This window comes from Odocoileus virginianus, chromosome 24 (assembly GCF_023699985.2).
Source record: "Odocoileus virginianus isolate 20LAN1187 ecotype Illinois chromosome 24, Ovbor_1.2, whole genome shotgun sequence".
NCBI lineage: Eukaryota > Metazoa > Chordata > Mammalia > Artiodactyla > Cervidae > Odocoileus > Odocoileus virginianus.
Window position 1 is genome coordinate 52,457,414 of NC_069697.1, and position 16,294 is coordinate 52,473,707.

At 48.5% G+C, this 16,294-nt stretch overlaps 1 protein-coding gene across 6 annotated transcripts; it reads right to left on the reverse strand.

Moving 5' to 3' along the window:
* Positions 1-105: 105 nt before the first annotated feature.
* NABP2 (nucleic acid binding protein 2) lies at positions 106-7,037 on the reverse strand. 6 transcript variants are annotated; one of them, XM_020884085.2, is made up of 8 exons: positions 5,907-6,123; positions 5,559-5,645; positions 3,961-4,062; positions 3,436-3,574; positions 3,288-3,359; positions 3,048-3,129; positions 2,890-2,953; positions 106-634 (listed from the first exon to the last, which is right to left on the reverse strand). In XM_020884085.2, exons 3-8 carry the CDS (start codon positions 4,037-4,039, stop codon positions 435-437), a joined length of 636 nt encoding a protein of 211 aa, XP_020739744.1. In that variant the 5' UTR covers positions 4,040-4,062; positions 5,559-5,645; positions 5,907-6,123; the 3' UTR covers positions 106-434. The 6 variants fall into 6 exon arrangements, with proteins under 6 accessions (XP_020739744.1, XP_020739747.1, XP_020739749.1 ...); XM_020884088.2 differs by lacking the exons at positions 5,559-5,645; positions 5,907-6,123 and adding an exon at positions 6,949-7,037; XM_020884090.2 differs by lacking the exon at positions 5,559-5,645 and having other exon boundaries at positions 5,907-6,124.
* Between the last annotated feature and the right edge of the window lie 9,257 nt (positions 7,038-16,294).

Below are 16,294 nucleotides of genomic sequence, written 5' to 3' on the forward strand. Positions count from 1 at the left end.
AGGGGCAGGCCCTGCTCCTCCCCTCCACCTCCTAGGGACACCCCACCTTCCGGAATGCCCAGCTGCCTATCTCTTCATGTTCCCATGTAAAGCAAACGAGTCCAGTACAGAGTGGTAAAGTAACATTTATTAGGAAGGAGAGATTCAATTAGACTTCCACATCACACGCTCAAGAAACAGACTAACCGTCGTTTCTAAGCAGGAAGGAGGGGAGGCAGATGGCCCCGAACCCCAGGAGACAGGCAGCTTCAGCTGGACAAGGAGGGGAGACTGGGCTGAGGGTGGGTAAAGGCCACTGCCCACCCACCCTCAGTGAAGTTTAGTGGCTAAAACACTCCTACCCCCGGCTCCCCAGAGGCGGCAGCCCGGGAGAAAGCTGTGCTCTCGAGCAGACGCCCGGCTCATGGCTGGTGGCGAGAAGCGGGCAAGGACCGCTATCTCTTGCTGCTCCTCCGGGTCTCTTTGCCGTTGCTGACGGCGTTGCTGGAGGGGCCGGGGGCGCCAGCAGGTGCGTGGTTGGGCTGGCTTCGGGTAATTCGGGTGCTGGGGGGGTGGGAGGGAGTGTGAGGCGGGTGTGGGCCACCGCCAGGACCTGTCGGGGTGCTCAGTCCATTCCCGTTCTGGCTCTCGGAGGCTAGGTGCGGGAGAAAGAGGGGAAACACAGGAATCAGAGAACTGAGGCAGGCAGGCGCCCGTCCCCAAGGCCTCCCTGCAGTCCAGCAGGCAGGACAGTCTCCGCCAAGTGCAGCGGCGTACTGAAGGCTGTGTGACCACGAGCAAAAACATGAGCTGCAGGAAGGGGCCCCAGAGACGACGCAATCATTTTGACAGTTGCTACATGAACCATTGTATATTTTCTTAAAACAAAAAAATTGTCTGCACCTAATAGTTTGTGGTATCTTACTTAGTTCCCTGGCCAGGGATTGAACCTGGGCCCTCAGCAGTCAGAGCAAGAAGTTCTAACCGCTGGACTGCCATGGAATTCCTATTTTTTCTTTTTTGTTCATCTCTATCATTAGGAGTCACACCTAGCTGTTTAGTGCTAGGCTCAAGGATCACCAACAAAATAGCTCTTGACCAAAACTGACTATAAAACTAAAGACTCACTGGGAAGGGAAGGGCCTTAAATTTGTGTTAAAATGTAAGAAGGATCTAGAAAGGAAGAAAAAAGTGTGGTGTGTGTCACAGTGAACCACATTCACTTGAGAAAATATAAACAAGAATAAGCAAATAAAAAAACTATTATACGTACTCACGCCCCCAAAATAATAGACAACACTTTTGTGTATGTTTTCAGTGTTTAATCTTTGAACTACCTTAGCTGTGAAAACCACTATCACCACACTTACCACAGTGTATTATTAACATAACCATCATCTGTGGGACTATTTCCTGCATGGACTTCGAGCTCCTAAAGACAAGTGCTGTGTTTTTTTCCCTTGTATTCCTCATCTATAAATGCTTGTTAAATGAAGATAGATGTCTGCCTCTCAAATACACAAGGCACCATGAACCCTAACTGTACCCCTGCTGGTCCATCAGGCAAAGATATCTGCAGACAAAACTGAAGAATAAAGCCCTTTCCTTAATTCAGAGAAATAATTAGGAGAGTATGTAGAAAGTCATTTTTTTATGCCATACATTTTTTTCTTTAAAACCTTCTGTACCTATTAGCAGAGGACAAAGCAAATAAACATGTAGCAAATGAATATGAGGGGACAAACAGGCTTAAATGTATCTTATTTAAAATATTTTTGTAAATGATAGAGTTATAGAGACCGGAGAATATGTAACTGTCATATTTTCAGTTGAAAATATGGATGCTACTTTTTATGGTGGAATTAAATGTTGTTATTTCATGGTGTTTCCAAAAAACACCATGACCTTGAGTGGTTCTAATGCAGGTTATGAAACCACGGTAACTGAGGATGCAGACACAGACTGAGGAACGATAGCGGCAGCCCGAAGTCTAGTGTCATGGGAGAAACATAAGGCATGGATCAGAGGCAAGAGTGCCAAACATCCAGGAGTAGTGGGGTCAGCTGGGAGATGACCCAGGAGAAAAGAACAGTAAAAAAACAGGTTTCTAAGGAAAAGCCAAGGGAAGAAGGGGGTGATGTTGGTGAATGATTCTAATTAAAAGTTGATGATCTACAGGAAGGCAAATTCTCAACAGACCAAAAGCAAGGGCTTCTTAGTTGGAAGAACCATAATCCCGGGGGTCAAGGCCTAGGAGCAGGACCTGAAATTTCAGGAGTGGCAACCCTAAACAGAAACGATCTCGTGCTTAGAGTGGTGCAGTGTGGACATGTTGAGTCAGGTAAGTAATAGTGTATCAGAACTGATACTGAATCAAAACAGGCAAGGGTGGAAAATGCCAAGTTTCTTCCAAAAAAGAAGTCAAAGAAGAGAGGAAGGAGCTAGAAAGAAAGAGGGCAGTCTGCAGAGAAACTGCTCTCATTTTTGGCTCTGAGTGTTAGTGGCAAAAGGGAGCTCTATCAGTGACAGAAACATATCCCCAAATGTTTCCACCTGAGGGAGTTGCAAAAGGACTGGGAGAGGGACTTCCCTGGTGGCCCAGTGGCTAAGGAGTCGCCTGCCAACGCAGGGGACGCAGGTTTGATCCCTGGTCAGGGTACTAACATCTCACGTGCCGTGGGGGCAACTGAGCCCACTCACCACAAGGAAGATCCTGTGTGATGCAAGTAAGACCTGATACAACCAAGTAAATAAATATACAAACGTTTATTAAAAAAAAAAAGAACCAGGGTGGAAAAGGCTATAATCAGAGAAAAGAGATTTAGAAAAGGGATGAAGGCGATGCATCTCTCTAGGCTGGGGAGAGTAGGGAAACTACGAGGACTAGTGAATGGAAGAGAACACACTCACCTGGAGAAGCAGCAGGGGGCCCAGTGGTAGGCTGGGGAGCCGCAGGGCCACTGTCGTTCTGCACCTGAAGGCACACACGACATATTCAGACCTTACTCTCTGCCAGGCTGCTTGGCCTGACCTGCCCTCCTTCCCCACATCACAGTCATGGGACCCACCGTCTTGTTGGGTGCCTGCTGGGCGCTGTATTCTGGGTTGGGCTCACTGAAGTTAGGAACCTCAGAATAAACCATACAGAATCTGCAAGGGGAGAAAGTGGCAAAGCCTCAGGCCCATCCCCTGGAAACCTCAGGAAGGCCCAGGTTCAGAACATGGAACGCACACCCTCATGCTGCCTCCTGCAAAACACAAGCTTCTTTCCTCTGCCTGTGCTTCTACTGGCCCAAGATAGCACTTACTCTCCAATCTTCTGAAGATCACCCCCACGGCCAGTGTACAACGTCAGACAACCTTTGAACACTGACGCGTACCTGTGGGGGCACAGAAAGCAGGGTTCAGAGTCACAGAGAAGGCCCTCGAATAACCAGAAGTCGCCTGATGGCTTACCCTTTGGTGAGCCGGATAATGTCCCCAGGCTGGATCAGGTTGCCCACGTCGTCCCAGACGGATATGTTGATGCTGCCGGTTTTGTCGGCTACTTTGCAGGTCCGAACCTCGTGTCCGTCCTTTGTCTTGGTCACTCGGCCTGGAGGAAACAGACCAATGCGGTGGCGGTGGTCAGATAAATAGGGGTGGTGATGATCAGAGGGATGAAGTCTAGATCCTGGTGGAGTGAGGTGTACGAACAGGGCGAAGCCAAATCCCTGGGGCAGGGAGGAGCCAGCACCATGGAGAGGGCCCTGGGGGTGGGGGTGGGGCGGGGAAGGCCCGGAGGCGCTGGAGGCACGGATCTGGCAAGAGCTCCCTCCATCTACCCTACCCTCGACCACAACTCTCCGGGCGGGGGCTAGGAGAGAGACTGGACGTGAGCAGTGTCTTGGGATGCGCCCTGCCATTCTGGGTGCAAGTTAAGAATGGTTCTCCCCAACCCCGAGACCCTACGCAGGGGGCCCGCCGCCCCAGCAGAGCCACCTGTCTCCAGCACAATGAAGATGAGGTTCAGATTCTTGAGCCCGGGCTTGATATCCTTCACGAAGGTCTCCGTCGTCATGCTGCCCGAGCCTCAGCACCCCACTAGAAGGGGGGAAGGGGATGAAGGTTCAATGCATGGACCTTCCCGTGTCCACTTCGCAAGGCCTACCTACCACGCTAGGCTGGTCAGGCAGCCCTAAACCATATAACTCTTCTAAAAGGGTAGAAACGAACTTCCCCGTGGCCCTCCAACTTCAAGATCAGAATTTAAGGGGCCTCTGGACTGGCTGCTTCGGGGCTGGAAGTCCCCCCTCCCCCGAGGCTTTCAGTCTCAAGTCCCGAAGTGGGGAAGCCGATGGAAACCGGGGCAGAGAACCTGATGCAGAGCCAAGGAATGGAATCTCACTAGCCACACCTTCCCGAACCCTCATCTGGACAATCCGGGACTCAGTCCATCCTCTCGCCCACCACCCACCCAGCCAGCCCGCCGGACTGTGCACGCCGCCGAGTCGCCCGCAGGGGGAGCCAAAGGTCCCCAGGCCGCCGGATGCGGACCAATGGAACGCAGGAGTCAGAACATTCCCGGAAGTTTCCCCCGGCCGGCCGCCTCCAGCCAATCAGCACTGCCCCGGCTCGCCACCCGACCAATCGGGATTCGAGATTCACGCGCCGCGAAAGGGGTGGGATTTTAGGTATTAAAGGAGCCTCAGAGAGGGTTGACTGAGCAAAGAACAACAAAGACCGCCAGGGGGCGCCTCAGGTCCCAATTTCCTTCCACTTGACGAGGCGCAAGAACTAAGAGAAGGCTCCAAGATTTTCTCCTAGTCGTGACACAGTGGAAACAGGACCAAAGGTTTTTTTGGAATCCAGAGGACAAAAGCATAAAAACAAGCTCATCACTTCACTTTGTTACTCGACAGTTCTTAAATATGTGATTCCATTTTGCAGACGAGAAAAAGCAGTGCCTAGCACATGTAGAAAGCAGTGCCTAGCACATGTAGAAAGCAGTGTCTAGCACATGTAGAAAGCAGTGCCTAGCACATGTAGAAAGCAGTGTCTAGCACATGTAGAAAGCAGTGTCTAGCACACAACAGGCAGTTTCCTCCTCTTCTCCAACTGCTCTAACCCTCATCTTTATTTCTGATTTGGGGCCCTCAAGTTTAATGCAGTAACCAGGTTGGTCAAGATCTCTGGAAAAAAGTAGCATTCACACCAGAGACAGACAATTGGCGGCCTCACTCCTTCCCCCTTGGAAATGATGGAACCTGGGGCTTAGAGAGCAATATTTGCATTAGTTCCTCTCACAGTAGGAAAGGCAACTGTTCTTGAAGTACTCACTCCCTAAACCTCAGGATCCTCAGAGGACTAAAAAGAGGAGACCTGAACCTTTAGTTCCCTTTGGGACTTGATACACAGTCAACAAAATGTAGCTAACTCTGTAGTATTGTGTATAAACCAATTATATATATAAACAATGTACATACATGTGCGTTACCATTTGCCTAGCGAACATCGGTAAAAAAAATACTGCTTACTATCAGATTAGACTATGAGGCCATGCAATTGTAATGCCTTGGTTTGCTTAATCAATCCCTTACCTTCTTCTAGAGGGCTTTAGGCTCCACCTTGACTTTCCTCGGAGCTCAGGTCCTCTCCCGCCCACAACCCCAGCCACGGTGCTGTACCTTAAGGAAAGCAAACCACAGCCCGGAAAGAGGGACATTTTTATCTCCCTTTTGTCCCCTGAGGTGTTTCAGGCAACTATACAAGTGCTCCGAAGGCCGACGTAAATACGGCGGGAGTGAGACTGGGAGGGAAGCGGGTAACCTTAGATCAAAGCTCTCCGGCAGACACTCCCCCATTCCCCACCCAGGGGCCGCCTTGTTGACCACACATCCACTCCCATGACTATGAGTCATAAGATCAGGAGGCTCCGGGATGCTGACCACGGCTCTGGAAACGGGAGAGGGGCCGGGGAGACGGCAGGTCCCTGCAGGCCAGCCTACTGGCGACGATCTCGCACCAAGCCGCATCAGCCTTAGAGCGCGAACACGTGCAGCCCTCCACAGCGAAGCCTCGCGCTCCCGGAGAGTCGGCCTCCGGCTCGGCCCCAGAGGTTCACGCCGGGAAGAGCATAGAGTCCTCCCTCCCAGATGGCTATCTAGTTCTCCCGGGGACCATAAAGACTTCCGGTCTAGAGCGGAGGCCTGGCTAGCCCCCACTCTCCTCGTTGGCTGCTCGTGGTTTCCAGTCCAGGACTGAGTTAAACAAGGAGGCGGAGCTTGGTGACGGGCTTCCGCCGGGTTGCGCAGCAGCGGTGGGCGGGGCAAAGGTTCCGTCCCACACGGCGGAGAGTGGTCGGAACCCTCTCGCGTCTTCTTCCCCTTCCCCTTCCCCTCCCAGAAAAGGCTGGGACCCGGCACCCGGGCTGTCTCTCGGCCGCAGCGGGTACAGAGAGTCGAGACCGCTTCCAAGGCGGTGCGTACGGCGCCTGCGCGCGCTCCCACTTAAAGGAGGGTGTGGGAAGGAGGGGGCGATGTCCCAGGGGGATTGAGGCGGGGGTTCGCGACGTTGGAGGTCAGCAGAAGGGATGAGAGTAAAGATGAAAAATGGAGGAAGGGAGCAGCAATAGGGAGGAGTCCAGAGGTGATAAAGGGGCGCTGGTGGGTGGGTTGCTGGGGTGATCCATTGGAATGGGGGAGCCTTAAAAAGTGCAGGAGGGGGCCTGGGCTGGCTGGAGGACGGGGAGGAGGGGACTTGAGGGAACAGCGTGGTGTTTAAATAGGCAATGATTGACAGGCCGGGAGCGGAGGAAGGCAACATTCTGAGGGCCAGCCTGGGCAGGGGCCGCGGACCTGAACCCCCGCCCTCGAAGCGCCACAGCTTGGCTCCTCTCCCGTGCCTTGTCTTCGGCAGCCTTGTCCTCCTCCTCCGTTCCTTCCCCTCTCTCCCTCCCACCCCTCTCTGTAGGGATCTCACATTCCTTACATCGCTGCCCTGGGTTTGCAGCCAGGCCGTCTTCGCAGGCTGCGCACACCGGAAAGCCTTCTCCAGCCGGCACGCAGAGGAAATTGAGGACTGGGAAGGAGGGAGCTGGAGAAGGAGCGGAAAGCTGAGAGGGGTGAGAGTGTTTCGCTTGAGGGACTGACAGGCACCTTCATTCAGAAACTGACTTCGTTCCACCTAGTAGCAGATGCAGCTGTTAATGAGACCACTGAACCACTGTTCTTGGGGACCGGGCTGTGATAAAGTCTAATCCTTTCCTGTACAGGTGGTTTTAGTCTGACAATAGAGCAAGAAGCTGATATTGTTGCAGGCTGCTAGTTTTCCGCAGATAGGGATGGCAGGGAATCTGAGTGATGCAATAATGTTACTGCCCTGGGTGTCCAGCCCATTTTGTGGCTGCACCTGGATGGAAAAGAAGAAACAAGCTTCTTTCAAGTATTTCCTCATGGACCCTCGGTACTCTCAATTTATTTTGCATTCTATTACTACAAATACCTCATGGTGTTTGTACGAATAGTGGTATGAATAGCAGTATTCCTTATGCTTTCATATTTCTTATGTCATTTGATTTTCCTGGACAATATATAAGATAGGTAAGTCAAGTTATCATTGTCCCTGCTTGACAGGTGAAGAAATTGAAAACTGCAGAAGGGATACACGGCTTGTTAGAAGTCGTGCAGCTGGCATAGCAGGGACCAGAGTCCAGGTCTCCTGACTCCACGTGCCCCTCTGTGTTGAAAAATCCTGTTTTGTTCTGGTCAAGAGAGCTGTGAGGGGGGACAGCTTTTCCCAGGATGGACAGCTGTTAGTCTGGAACTTGTCTCTAGGAGACTGAACATAGCACTGATTCCTGGAAGCTTTTCTTGAGGTGCAGGGGCGGACGCCAGGCTGTTGGGAAATAGTCTTGTCAAAGTGGAAGAAGCATTGTACATGCCTCTGTATGATGGATGGGAGAGACCTATCAACTCCCCCCCTCACTGCCCCCAACTACAGGGAAGAGGAAGTGGACCCGGCCTGGCACCTTTACCCTCCAATTAGTTTTTAAATACTGCACTAACATGTTATGGCTGCTGAGCATAGTACACTAATGAGCCCATGTACCAGACTCAGGATGAGGTGGTCTCTGTTTTGGATAAAAATTGTCATCCTTCCTAACACAGCCCTTAATATTGATCGATGTGAAGGTGAGGAAAGGGATTTGAGTAGTTTCTGTTCTGCATCTGAAGCTCTGTCTGCCTCTACTTGGCTTCATCCTTTCAGTAATGAGAGTCTGGTCTTCCCAGTTGTCTGTCCTGGAGTAATTTCCTGATTGACTGCCTCTTCATTTCTTTTTTTAAAAAAAGCCTGATCCCTTCAGGAATATTTCCGGACTTGAAAGTAGAATTACACCTATACCAATATTCTTGAGTATCTTCTCCTTGTGAAACAGTATTTTCCGAGTGGAGAGTAGGACAGAATTCTTTTTCTATGAAATAATTTATGGGAAAGCGCTTTGGAAACATTAAAGCATCATACTGCGCGCGTGAGCTGTCATGGCCCTCGGTGTCGCGTGGCCACGGATCTGGGCTCGCTGGCGTTCCTTGCAGTTGTAGGCGCTGAATTAAAGCATCTTCTCTGTCTCAGACAGCTCCTCTCCCCTGCCTTGCTTCTTGTCGCTTTCTCTCCCCACCTCAGCTGTGTTTGAATCACGTGGCCCGGGCGTGTGGCTCCTCAGCAGATGACCTCACTCCTTACGGAGGAGCCTGCGAGCCCTGAAACCTGTGGCTCTCAGGGGAGTTGTCTTGTCCTCCTCAACAGACCATCGGACCCGAGTCTGTCTCGTTTCATTGCCAAGTGCAGGTACTGCTCCTGACTCACCTTCTTCTTCCTTGTTCCTATTAATAGAGTGCTCCTGACAGTGACATCACACCCATCCCCTTGGCGATGGAGCTTGTTACTAGGAAGGAAGACTCAGTCGGAGAATAGCCAACAAGATGGGTTGCTGGGAGCGTCTCCTGAGCGACAGTGAGCGGAGGCATCAGGGGGTCGGAGCCTTGTGAACAGGGAACCTGCCCCCCAACACTTGGAAGGTAAAAAGCGTTGGTTCAGAACCCCCTTCTGGGCCTCAACCTTCTGCTCTGCTACTGTGGATTCCTTCTGCTCTTGAAAACCTGATTCTCAAAACTCTTTTATGCATAAACTTTTCTGTGATTAACCCACATCAGTCTGTTCTTCATGGTATATTTATGTCTTACATGAACTGTTAACTTTTACTTGTTGATAAATTGTTAAGTTTTACTCTTTTTGTGTGTTTTATATCCTGCGTACTCACTCACTGAACTCAAGCCTGCACATGTGTTTGAGGACGAGGATTGTGCTTGCTGTGTCTTTTACATGAAGATGAGGTTGGGGGTGGTCCTTGCTGGTCTTTGAGGCCTGGTCAGCCTCACCCTAGGTGTTAGAGTTGTTAGTTGGGAGTTTTTGAAGATTCTGTGACCTCTGGATGCTTATTTATTTATTTATTTTAAAAAAATATTTATTTATTTGCGTGTGCTGAATCTTAGTCGCCTTGTGTGGGATCGAGTTCCCAGACCAGGTATTGAACTCAGGGCCCCTGCATTGGGAGCTTGGAGTCTTAGCCACTGGACCACCAAGGAAGTCCCCCTCTGGATTCTCTTTCAAATTTAACCGATTAAAGTGTGCTGAAGAAGCCTGACTTCAAAAATCTCCTGTGCTAAACCTAGTCTGGATCACAGAATTCTGGAATTAAATGGAACCTTAGAGGCAATGAGGAAACCAAGTTCTAAGAGCTCAGTTCTCTAAGAGAGGGAGTCACATAACTCTAAGGGTTCTATTGCTTAGATGCAAAAGACCACTTTCTTTCATGTAGAAAGTCAGGAGAGTTGCCTAAAGAGAGCAAGGTCAAAGTTGACTCATAAAGCCAGGGCACCTTTTATAATGTAATTACCCCTAATTTAGCCTATTTCTGTACTTATGTAGACTTGTATTGTCTCGGATGCTTCATTTCATGTGGAGTAAAGGGAGCTGAGGCCCAGAGACGTGACGTCAGTTGCCCAGGGTCACACACTGCTCGGTGATAGAGCTCGAGTGCCACTCGGGTTTCTAGATTCTCAACTCGGTGTTCTTTTTCCACATCTATTTCTTTATTGGGAGACAGGAAGATAAGATGAAATGTTTTAGGGACACCCGTGAGGCACCCTTCACCAGCTACTTTCTTCACTAGGTTGAAATTCCTAGGAGTCACCGGTTTCATTACGGTGGAGCAGGTTATGGGGCTCTTTGCCTTAATGTCTGGTGATTTGTAGTAATTGGTGCTGGAGAATTCTCAGCCCTCTGCACCTGTGTTGTATTCAGGGCATGGAGGAGAGAGGAGGAGTAGGAGATGACAGCACTTATGCTTGGATTTTACCAGTATGTTTTTGCCAAGCATTGGTGACAGCATACCCAGTTACCCTAAAATGGGAGCGGTTGCACTAACGTGTGTGCGTGTGAATGTGCATGGCTTGCACATCGGTACATGGGTTCAAGAAACCCTGAATAAGGGAGGGTAAATGTTCAGGCTCCTTTAGAAGCAATCTGTTTTGAATTCCTAGCTCTCTCTGGGAGTAGACCAGTGAAAACAATGGCAACAGTAAGTTACAAGGGTGTAGGGAGTGGTCTAGTAACGTTCTCAAGTGTTTATTTATTTGTTTGAAATTAATGAATTAGTTGACTTACTATTTTCAGCTGCGCTGTGTTACTGTCCGTGGGCTTTCTCCAGTTGTGGGAAGTGGGGCTGCCATCCACTTGTGGTGCGCGGGCTTCCCATTGCACTGGCGTCTCTCGCTGCAGACACAGGCTCTGGCCCATGAGCTCCGTGGTCGTGGCACACAAGCTTAGTTGCTCTGAGGCCTGTGGAATTTTCCTGGACTGGGGATCATCAAACCTGTGTCCCCTGCATTACAAGGAGGATTCTCGACCATGGGACCACCAGCCAAGTCCTCACATTTTTATAATTAATGCTGACCAGAAGTGTAGAGACATCCCAGTGTAACAGTAAGGAAGTACATCCTCATAATTACCTGCTTTGGTTCTGGCCTGCTGGGAATGCAGTTTTCAGTTGGGGTTCAGGATGTTCAAATTGGGTAAGTCGGCAGGACTCCTGTAAGGGACACTTCAGTGCTAATTCCGGTCAACTCCGCAACGCACGTGAAGCCTTCCAGGGCCTCTTCCTCTTCTGCAGCTCAAGGAGGAGATCTAGGAAACCGTGCTTGCAGTGGCTGTGGTCACCGGCTCTGATTCTTGTGGTCTCCGTGGTTTCAGGCTTATTAAGGCTTCTGTAGCTAGGGCAGTAAGCAGTTGAGTTCTTGTGAGGCACCCCCCTTGAAATGAGAACCCCCGCCCGTGATAGTCCCACAGTAATGTTGAGAGCCCGAGAGAGAAGGAACAGTCACAGAGCCTGGCCTGTCAGCTCGACTGTCTGCCCAGGGGCCAGGCGAGACGGGGCAAGGAGCTGGCTTCCCAGGCTGAGTATAACCACTTCCTTCAGCATGTTTCCCATAGACGACAAATTGGAAATACACTAGTCAGAACGAAATCTAAATTTCCCCTTAATTCTTGAGGTCACACTTCTGAAAGAATAGTTAGAGGAGGGTGGACAAAACAGGAGCATCTCCAAGCAGATAAAGTGGAGGTTTCAATTCAGAAAGAACAAGCCCAGTGTCTTTGCAGAGTTCGGTAAACCTTACTTTATGGTGGGAACCTTGTAACTCCTAAGCCTGGCCGGCGGCTTCTTACATCCTCTGACCATCTCTGTACCGACTGAGGCAACTTCTCTGCTGTTTCTTTTGGGGATGTGGGATCCCGTGAGACCACACTAAGATCAGTTTTCAGAATTTGTAGTCTTCCTTAAGATAGCATTTTATTTTAAATATTTATTTGGCTGCACTGGGTCTCAGTTGTGGCATGCAGAATCTTCTAGTTGATCTTTAGCTGTGGCCTGTGAGGCCTAGTTCCCCGACCAGGAATCAAACACAAGTCCCCTGCATTGGGAGCCACTGGACCACCAGGGAAGTCCCAGGACCGTTTTTGAAATTAAAACACAAGTGAAGCATACTATAGACTCTCAGCCTGCTTTCTACATTGCCCCATAGCAACAAGAGAGAGAAGCGTATTGTTTTAATTTTTGCCCCTTGCTCTAAGGTAACTGAGTTTTTTTAAATTAAGTCTTGGAGAAATATGTTCTGTAGATCAAAATTATAATCTCAGTAGGCTTTTAAAATGTGTACACAATATATTCCAGTTTAAAAAAGAAGTTTTTATATAAATGGGACCACCACTATATGTACTGTTTTGGCAGCTTGCATGTTTCAGTTTGAGGCAGTTTAGCATAGCAGTTAAAGGCTTAGCTATGGGGCCAGTCTGCCTGACTTGGGATCTGGCTCCATCACCTGTTAGCTGTGTGATTTTGGGAAAGCTTTTTTTTTTTTTTTTTTTAATGTTTATGTAATTATTTGGCTGTGCTGTCTCGTAGTTGTGGCACACAGGATCTTTTATTAATATTTGCGGCGTGCAAACTTTTAGTTTTACCATGGAGATCTAGTTTGCTGACCAGGGATCGAACCCCAGCCCACTGCATTGGGTGCAGGGGGATCTTAGCCACTGGATCACCAGAGAAGTCCCTAGAGAAGCTTTTTAACCTTCGTGCATCTCTTTCCCATCTGTGAAAGGTAGATCATGGTCACGCCAATCTCACAGAGTAACTCTTAGTTATTGTAAAAATCAGTTGAGTTAATATGCCAGAAATGCTTAGAATTGTGCCTTAGGATGTAGAAATATTCAATAAATAATGATTTAATTATTATTTGGTTGTATAAGTAAAACATCATTGTAAAAAAAAAGGAGGAAAAAAACTAATAAAGCAAAACTCTGAGTGAAGTTAAAAGGACTAATAACATGGGGAATACAGTCAGTATCTTTTTTTAATTGTTTTTTAGTCAATTTCTTACAATAACTCTGAATGGAGTAGAGTCTTCAGAAATTGTGAATCACTCTATTGTACACCTGTTATTTATACTGAATATCAGCTATACTTCAATTTAAAAAAAGTATGGAGAGAAAAATAGAAGTACTGAATGTCTATACTTAGGGACAGCTTCTCTTTTTTCTTAGCTTCTCATATACTTTCAGATGCCCTCCGGCATAAGTGTGTACACACATAAAATTTTTTAATGAAAATGGCAGTGTAGAATTTATACTATGAATAAATGTTATTTTATTTATATAAATAATAAATTTGAATAGCCTAAATAAGTAAATATTAATAAAAATATCTAAGTCATATTAATGCTACATTTTATCCCATTTTAAGGATGTAAGGAATTCTACTGTGTGTTTGTGTCACTTTTGATTTTTTTGTACTACTATAAACAATACTTAGATAAACAACCTGGTATATTGTTTTGCTCACTTGTGTAATTATTTCCTTAGGCTAAGTTACTGAAACTAGGATTTGTAGGTAAAAGGTGTATATTGTTTTAAGATATTGACTGACATTTTCGTAGTGATTCACCTTGATTAACTGTTTCTTGCAAGAGAACATTTTTCTCAGACCTTGCTATAGCACACAGAGCGTCCTGTGTGTGTGCTGTGCATGTTACATGATATAAATGACACATATATATGTGACATTGAGTGTTTTGGATGTGTATTTTCATTTAACCTTGATACTATAAAAGTATTTCTTTATGTGACTATTGAGTACACTCACACAAAGAAAATCTTCTTCAAAGATAGAAAGGGGAAACTGAGGAAACGAAAAGCCTCCCCGTTCATGTTCCCTGGTGACCCTTCTTCAGCAGCAGCCACCACTGGCCATTTCTGGAGAGTTCCGTGTATATGAACGCATATTCACATGCATTCACAATATGCAGATGTATTATATTTTGTGCTTATTTTGGCACATTTCCATGTACTATTATATACCTTAGTTTTTTTCTCTTAGCAGTATATCTTGGAAGACTTCATACCTGGTACATTTTAGGGTAGTAGTAAGTTTTTTCCTCTGATTAATATAATAGCTATTATAGAGAAACCAGCTTACACTTTGTTTATTTAATTGAGGTAGATATTGTTAGAAGCTTCTCTGGTGCCTCAGGTGGTAAAGAATCCGCCTGCAGTGCAGGAGATCTGGGTTCGATCTCTGGGTCAGGAAGCCAGATCCCCTGGAGAAGGAAATGGCCATCCACTCCAGTACTCTGGCCTGGAGGTCCAGGGACAGAGGAGCTTGGTGGGCTGTAGTCCGCGGGCTTGCAGAGCTGGACACGACTGAGCGGCTGACACTGTGACTTCATTTGCAAACATTGTAAAGTCAGGGGCTGAACGGGTGAACTACGGGTGTTGGGTGATATTTCTGCCGTCACGTAGAGGCTGCCTCAGGTCGCACCTAGCCACTATTCAGAAGAGCGCACCCCAGGGTCAGGCCGTGTTACCTGAAGTAGGGAAGGCGATGAGCTCCCTGGTGTCCTTAGAGGTCGGCCCACACCACAGGTGAAGCCCCCAGTGCCTGTTGTAGAAGGACGCAGGTGCTCCAGACGCTGGGGGAGAGCGGAGTCTCGGCTGCACATGCGCCTCGTCCTCTCCTGCTGCTCTCCGTCGTGACCTGTCCCAGGACTGTCTAGGCTCAGGGTGACTGACTGACGGATGCCATGGAGACGATGCCCGTCCCGGTGTGTTAGACCAGATGGTCTCTTGTGGTCCAGTCCAACTCTAAAGGCAAAAATAAGACAGTCTTAACCAGGTCAGTGGGGAAAACTGTATTTAAACGGATCTATATTCAAGTTTGTGTCCTACTTTTTAAAATCTATTATTGGGTTGGCCAAAAAGTTTGAGTTTTCCCATAAGATATTACAAAAAACCTGAACAAACTTTTTGGCCAACCCAATATATCATGTTATCGTATATTCCTCATAAGCATCATTTAAAATACATATGCTCAGGCTTCCCTGGTGGTCCAGTGGTTAAGAATCTGCCTGCCAAGGCAGGGGACGTGTGTTTGATCTGCTGAACCTGAAGCTCTGATACTTTGGCCACCTTATGCAAAGAGCTGACTCATTGGAAAAGACCCTGATGCTGGAGCTGATTCATTGGAAAAGACCCTGATGCTGGAAAGATTGAAGGCAGGAGGAGAAGGGGACGACAGAGGACGTGATGGTTGCATGGTATCACCAATTCCACGGACATGAGTTTGAGCAAGCTCCGGGAGATGGCGAAGGACAGGGAAGCCTGGTGTGGGTCGCAGAGTCAGACACGACTGCACGGCTGAGCAGCAGCTGGGAAGATGCCGAATGGCCTGCGGCTGTAGCAGCCGGTGCTCCAGAGCCCATGAGGTGCGGCCCCCGAAGTCCTGGTGCCTCCAGACTGTGCCCGGCAGCGAGAGAAGCTGCCACGGCGAGAGGCCCGGGCCCTGCAGCCAGGAGTGGCCCGAACTCGCTGCGGCCCGAGAAGCCTGTGCCCAGCAACCAAGACCCAGCGCAGCCGAAACCAAGATAAACAAATAGGTGTTTAAAAAAAATAAAGCAGATACGCTAGATACGCCCTTCCATCAGGTGGGCTGGTATCATAATTACACATAATTACACATAATTAAGTGTAGCTGTACTTTACTGTTCATTTAAATGAATGTGATTATCTGATTTTTAAAAGTTCGTTAGTGTGATTTTTGAAAACTTGTCTGGACCTCTTTCAGTCCCATTCTTCTTTCCTGCTTTTTTTAAGGCTTAATTTTTTAAAAGAAGACTTTATTTATTTTGGCTGCACTTGGTCTTCGTTGCTGACTCAGGCTTTCTCTGCTTGCCGAGAGTGAAGACAACCGTTGATCGCGTCGCAGGACCTCTGGCTGCAGTGGCTTCTCTCATCTCAGGACACAGGCTCTGGGGCAGCTGGGCTTTCGGAGTTTCAGGGCACTGGCTTAGCTGCCTCAGGCATGTGGGAGCTTCGCACGCGGATCAGACCTGTGTCCCCTGCGTTATCAGGCGGACTCCTAACCGCTGGGCCACCAGGGAAGTCTGTCTGCTTTCCTGCTTTCAAGGTGTCCGTCTTCCTATTTCACATGTTTCCTGGTCTCCATCCTGCCTTTCCCTCTGACCAGATTCTCATCTTTACTTTTCCCCCTTCACTGGAGCTTTCCTCTTAGCACGTACACATCCCCGGACCTCCCTCAGCTTAGGGAGCAGACCCCTGCCCCCCCTGCTCAGCCTCCTGGGCTCCCCTAGCGGGTCCCCTCCCTCTCTTCCTTGGAGAGCCAGCGTTTGACAGTTTTCTTCAGGCCCCGTCTCTGTCTCACCCCTTC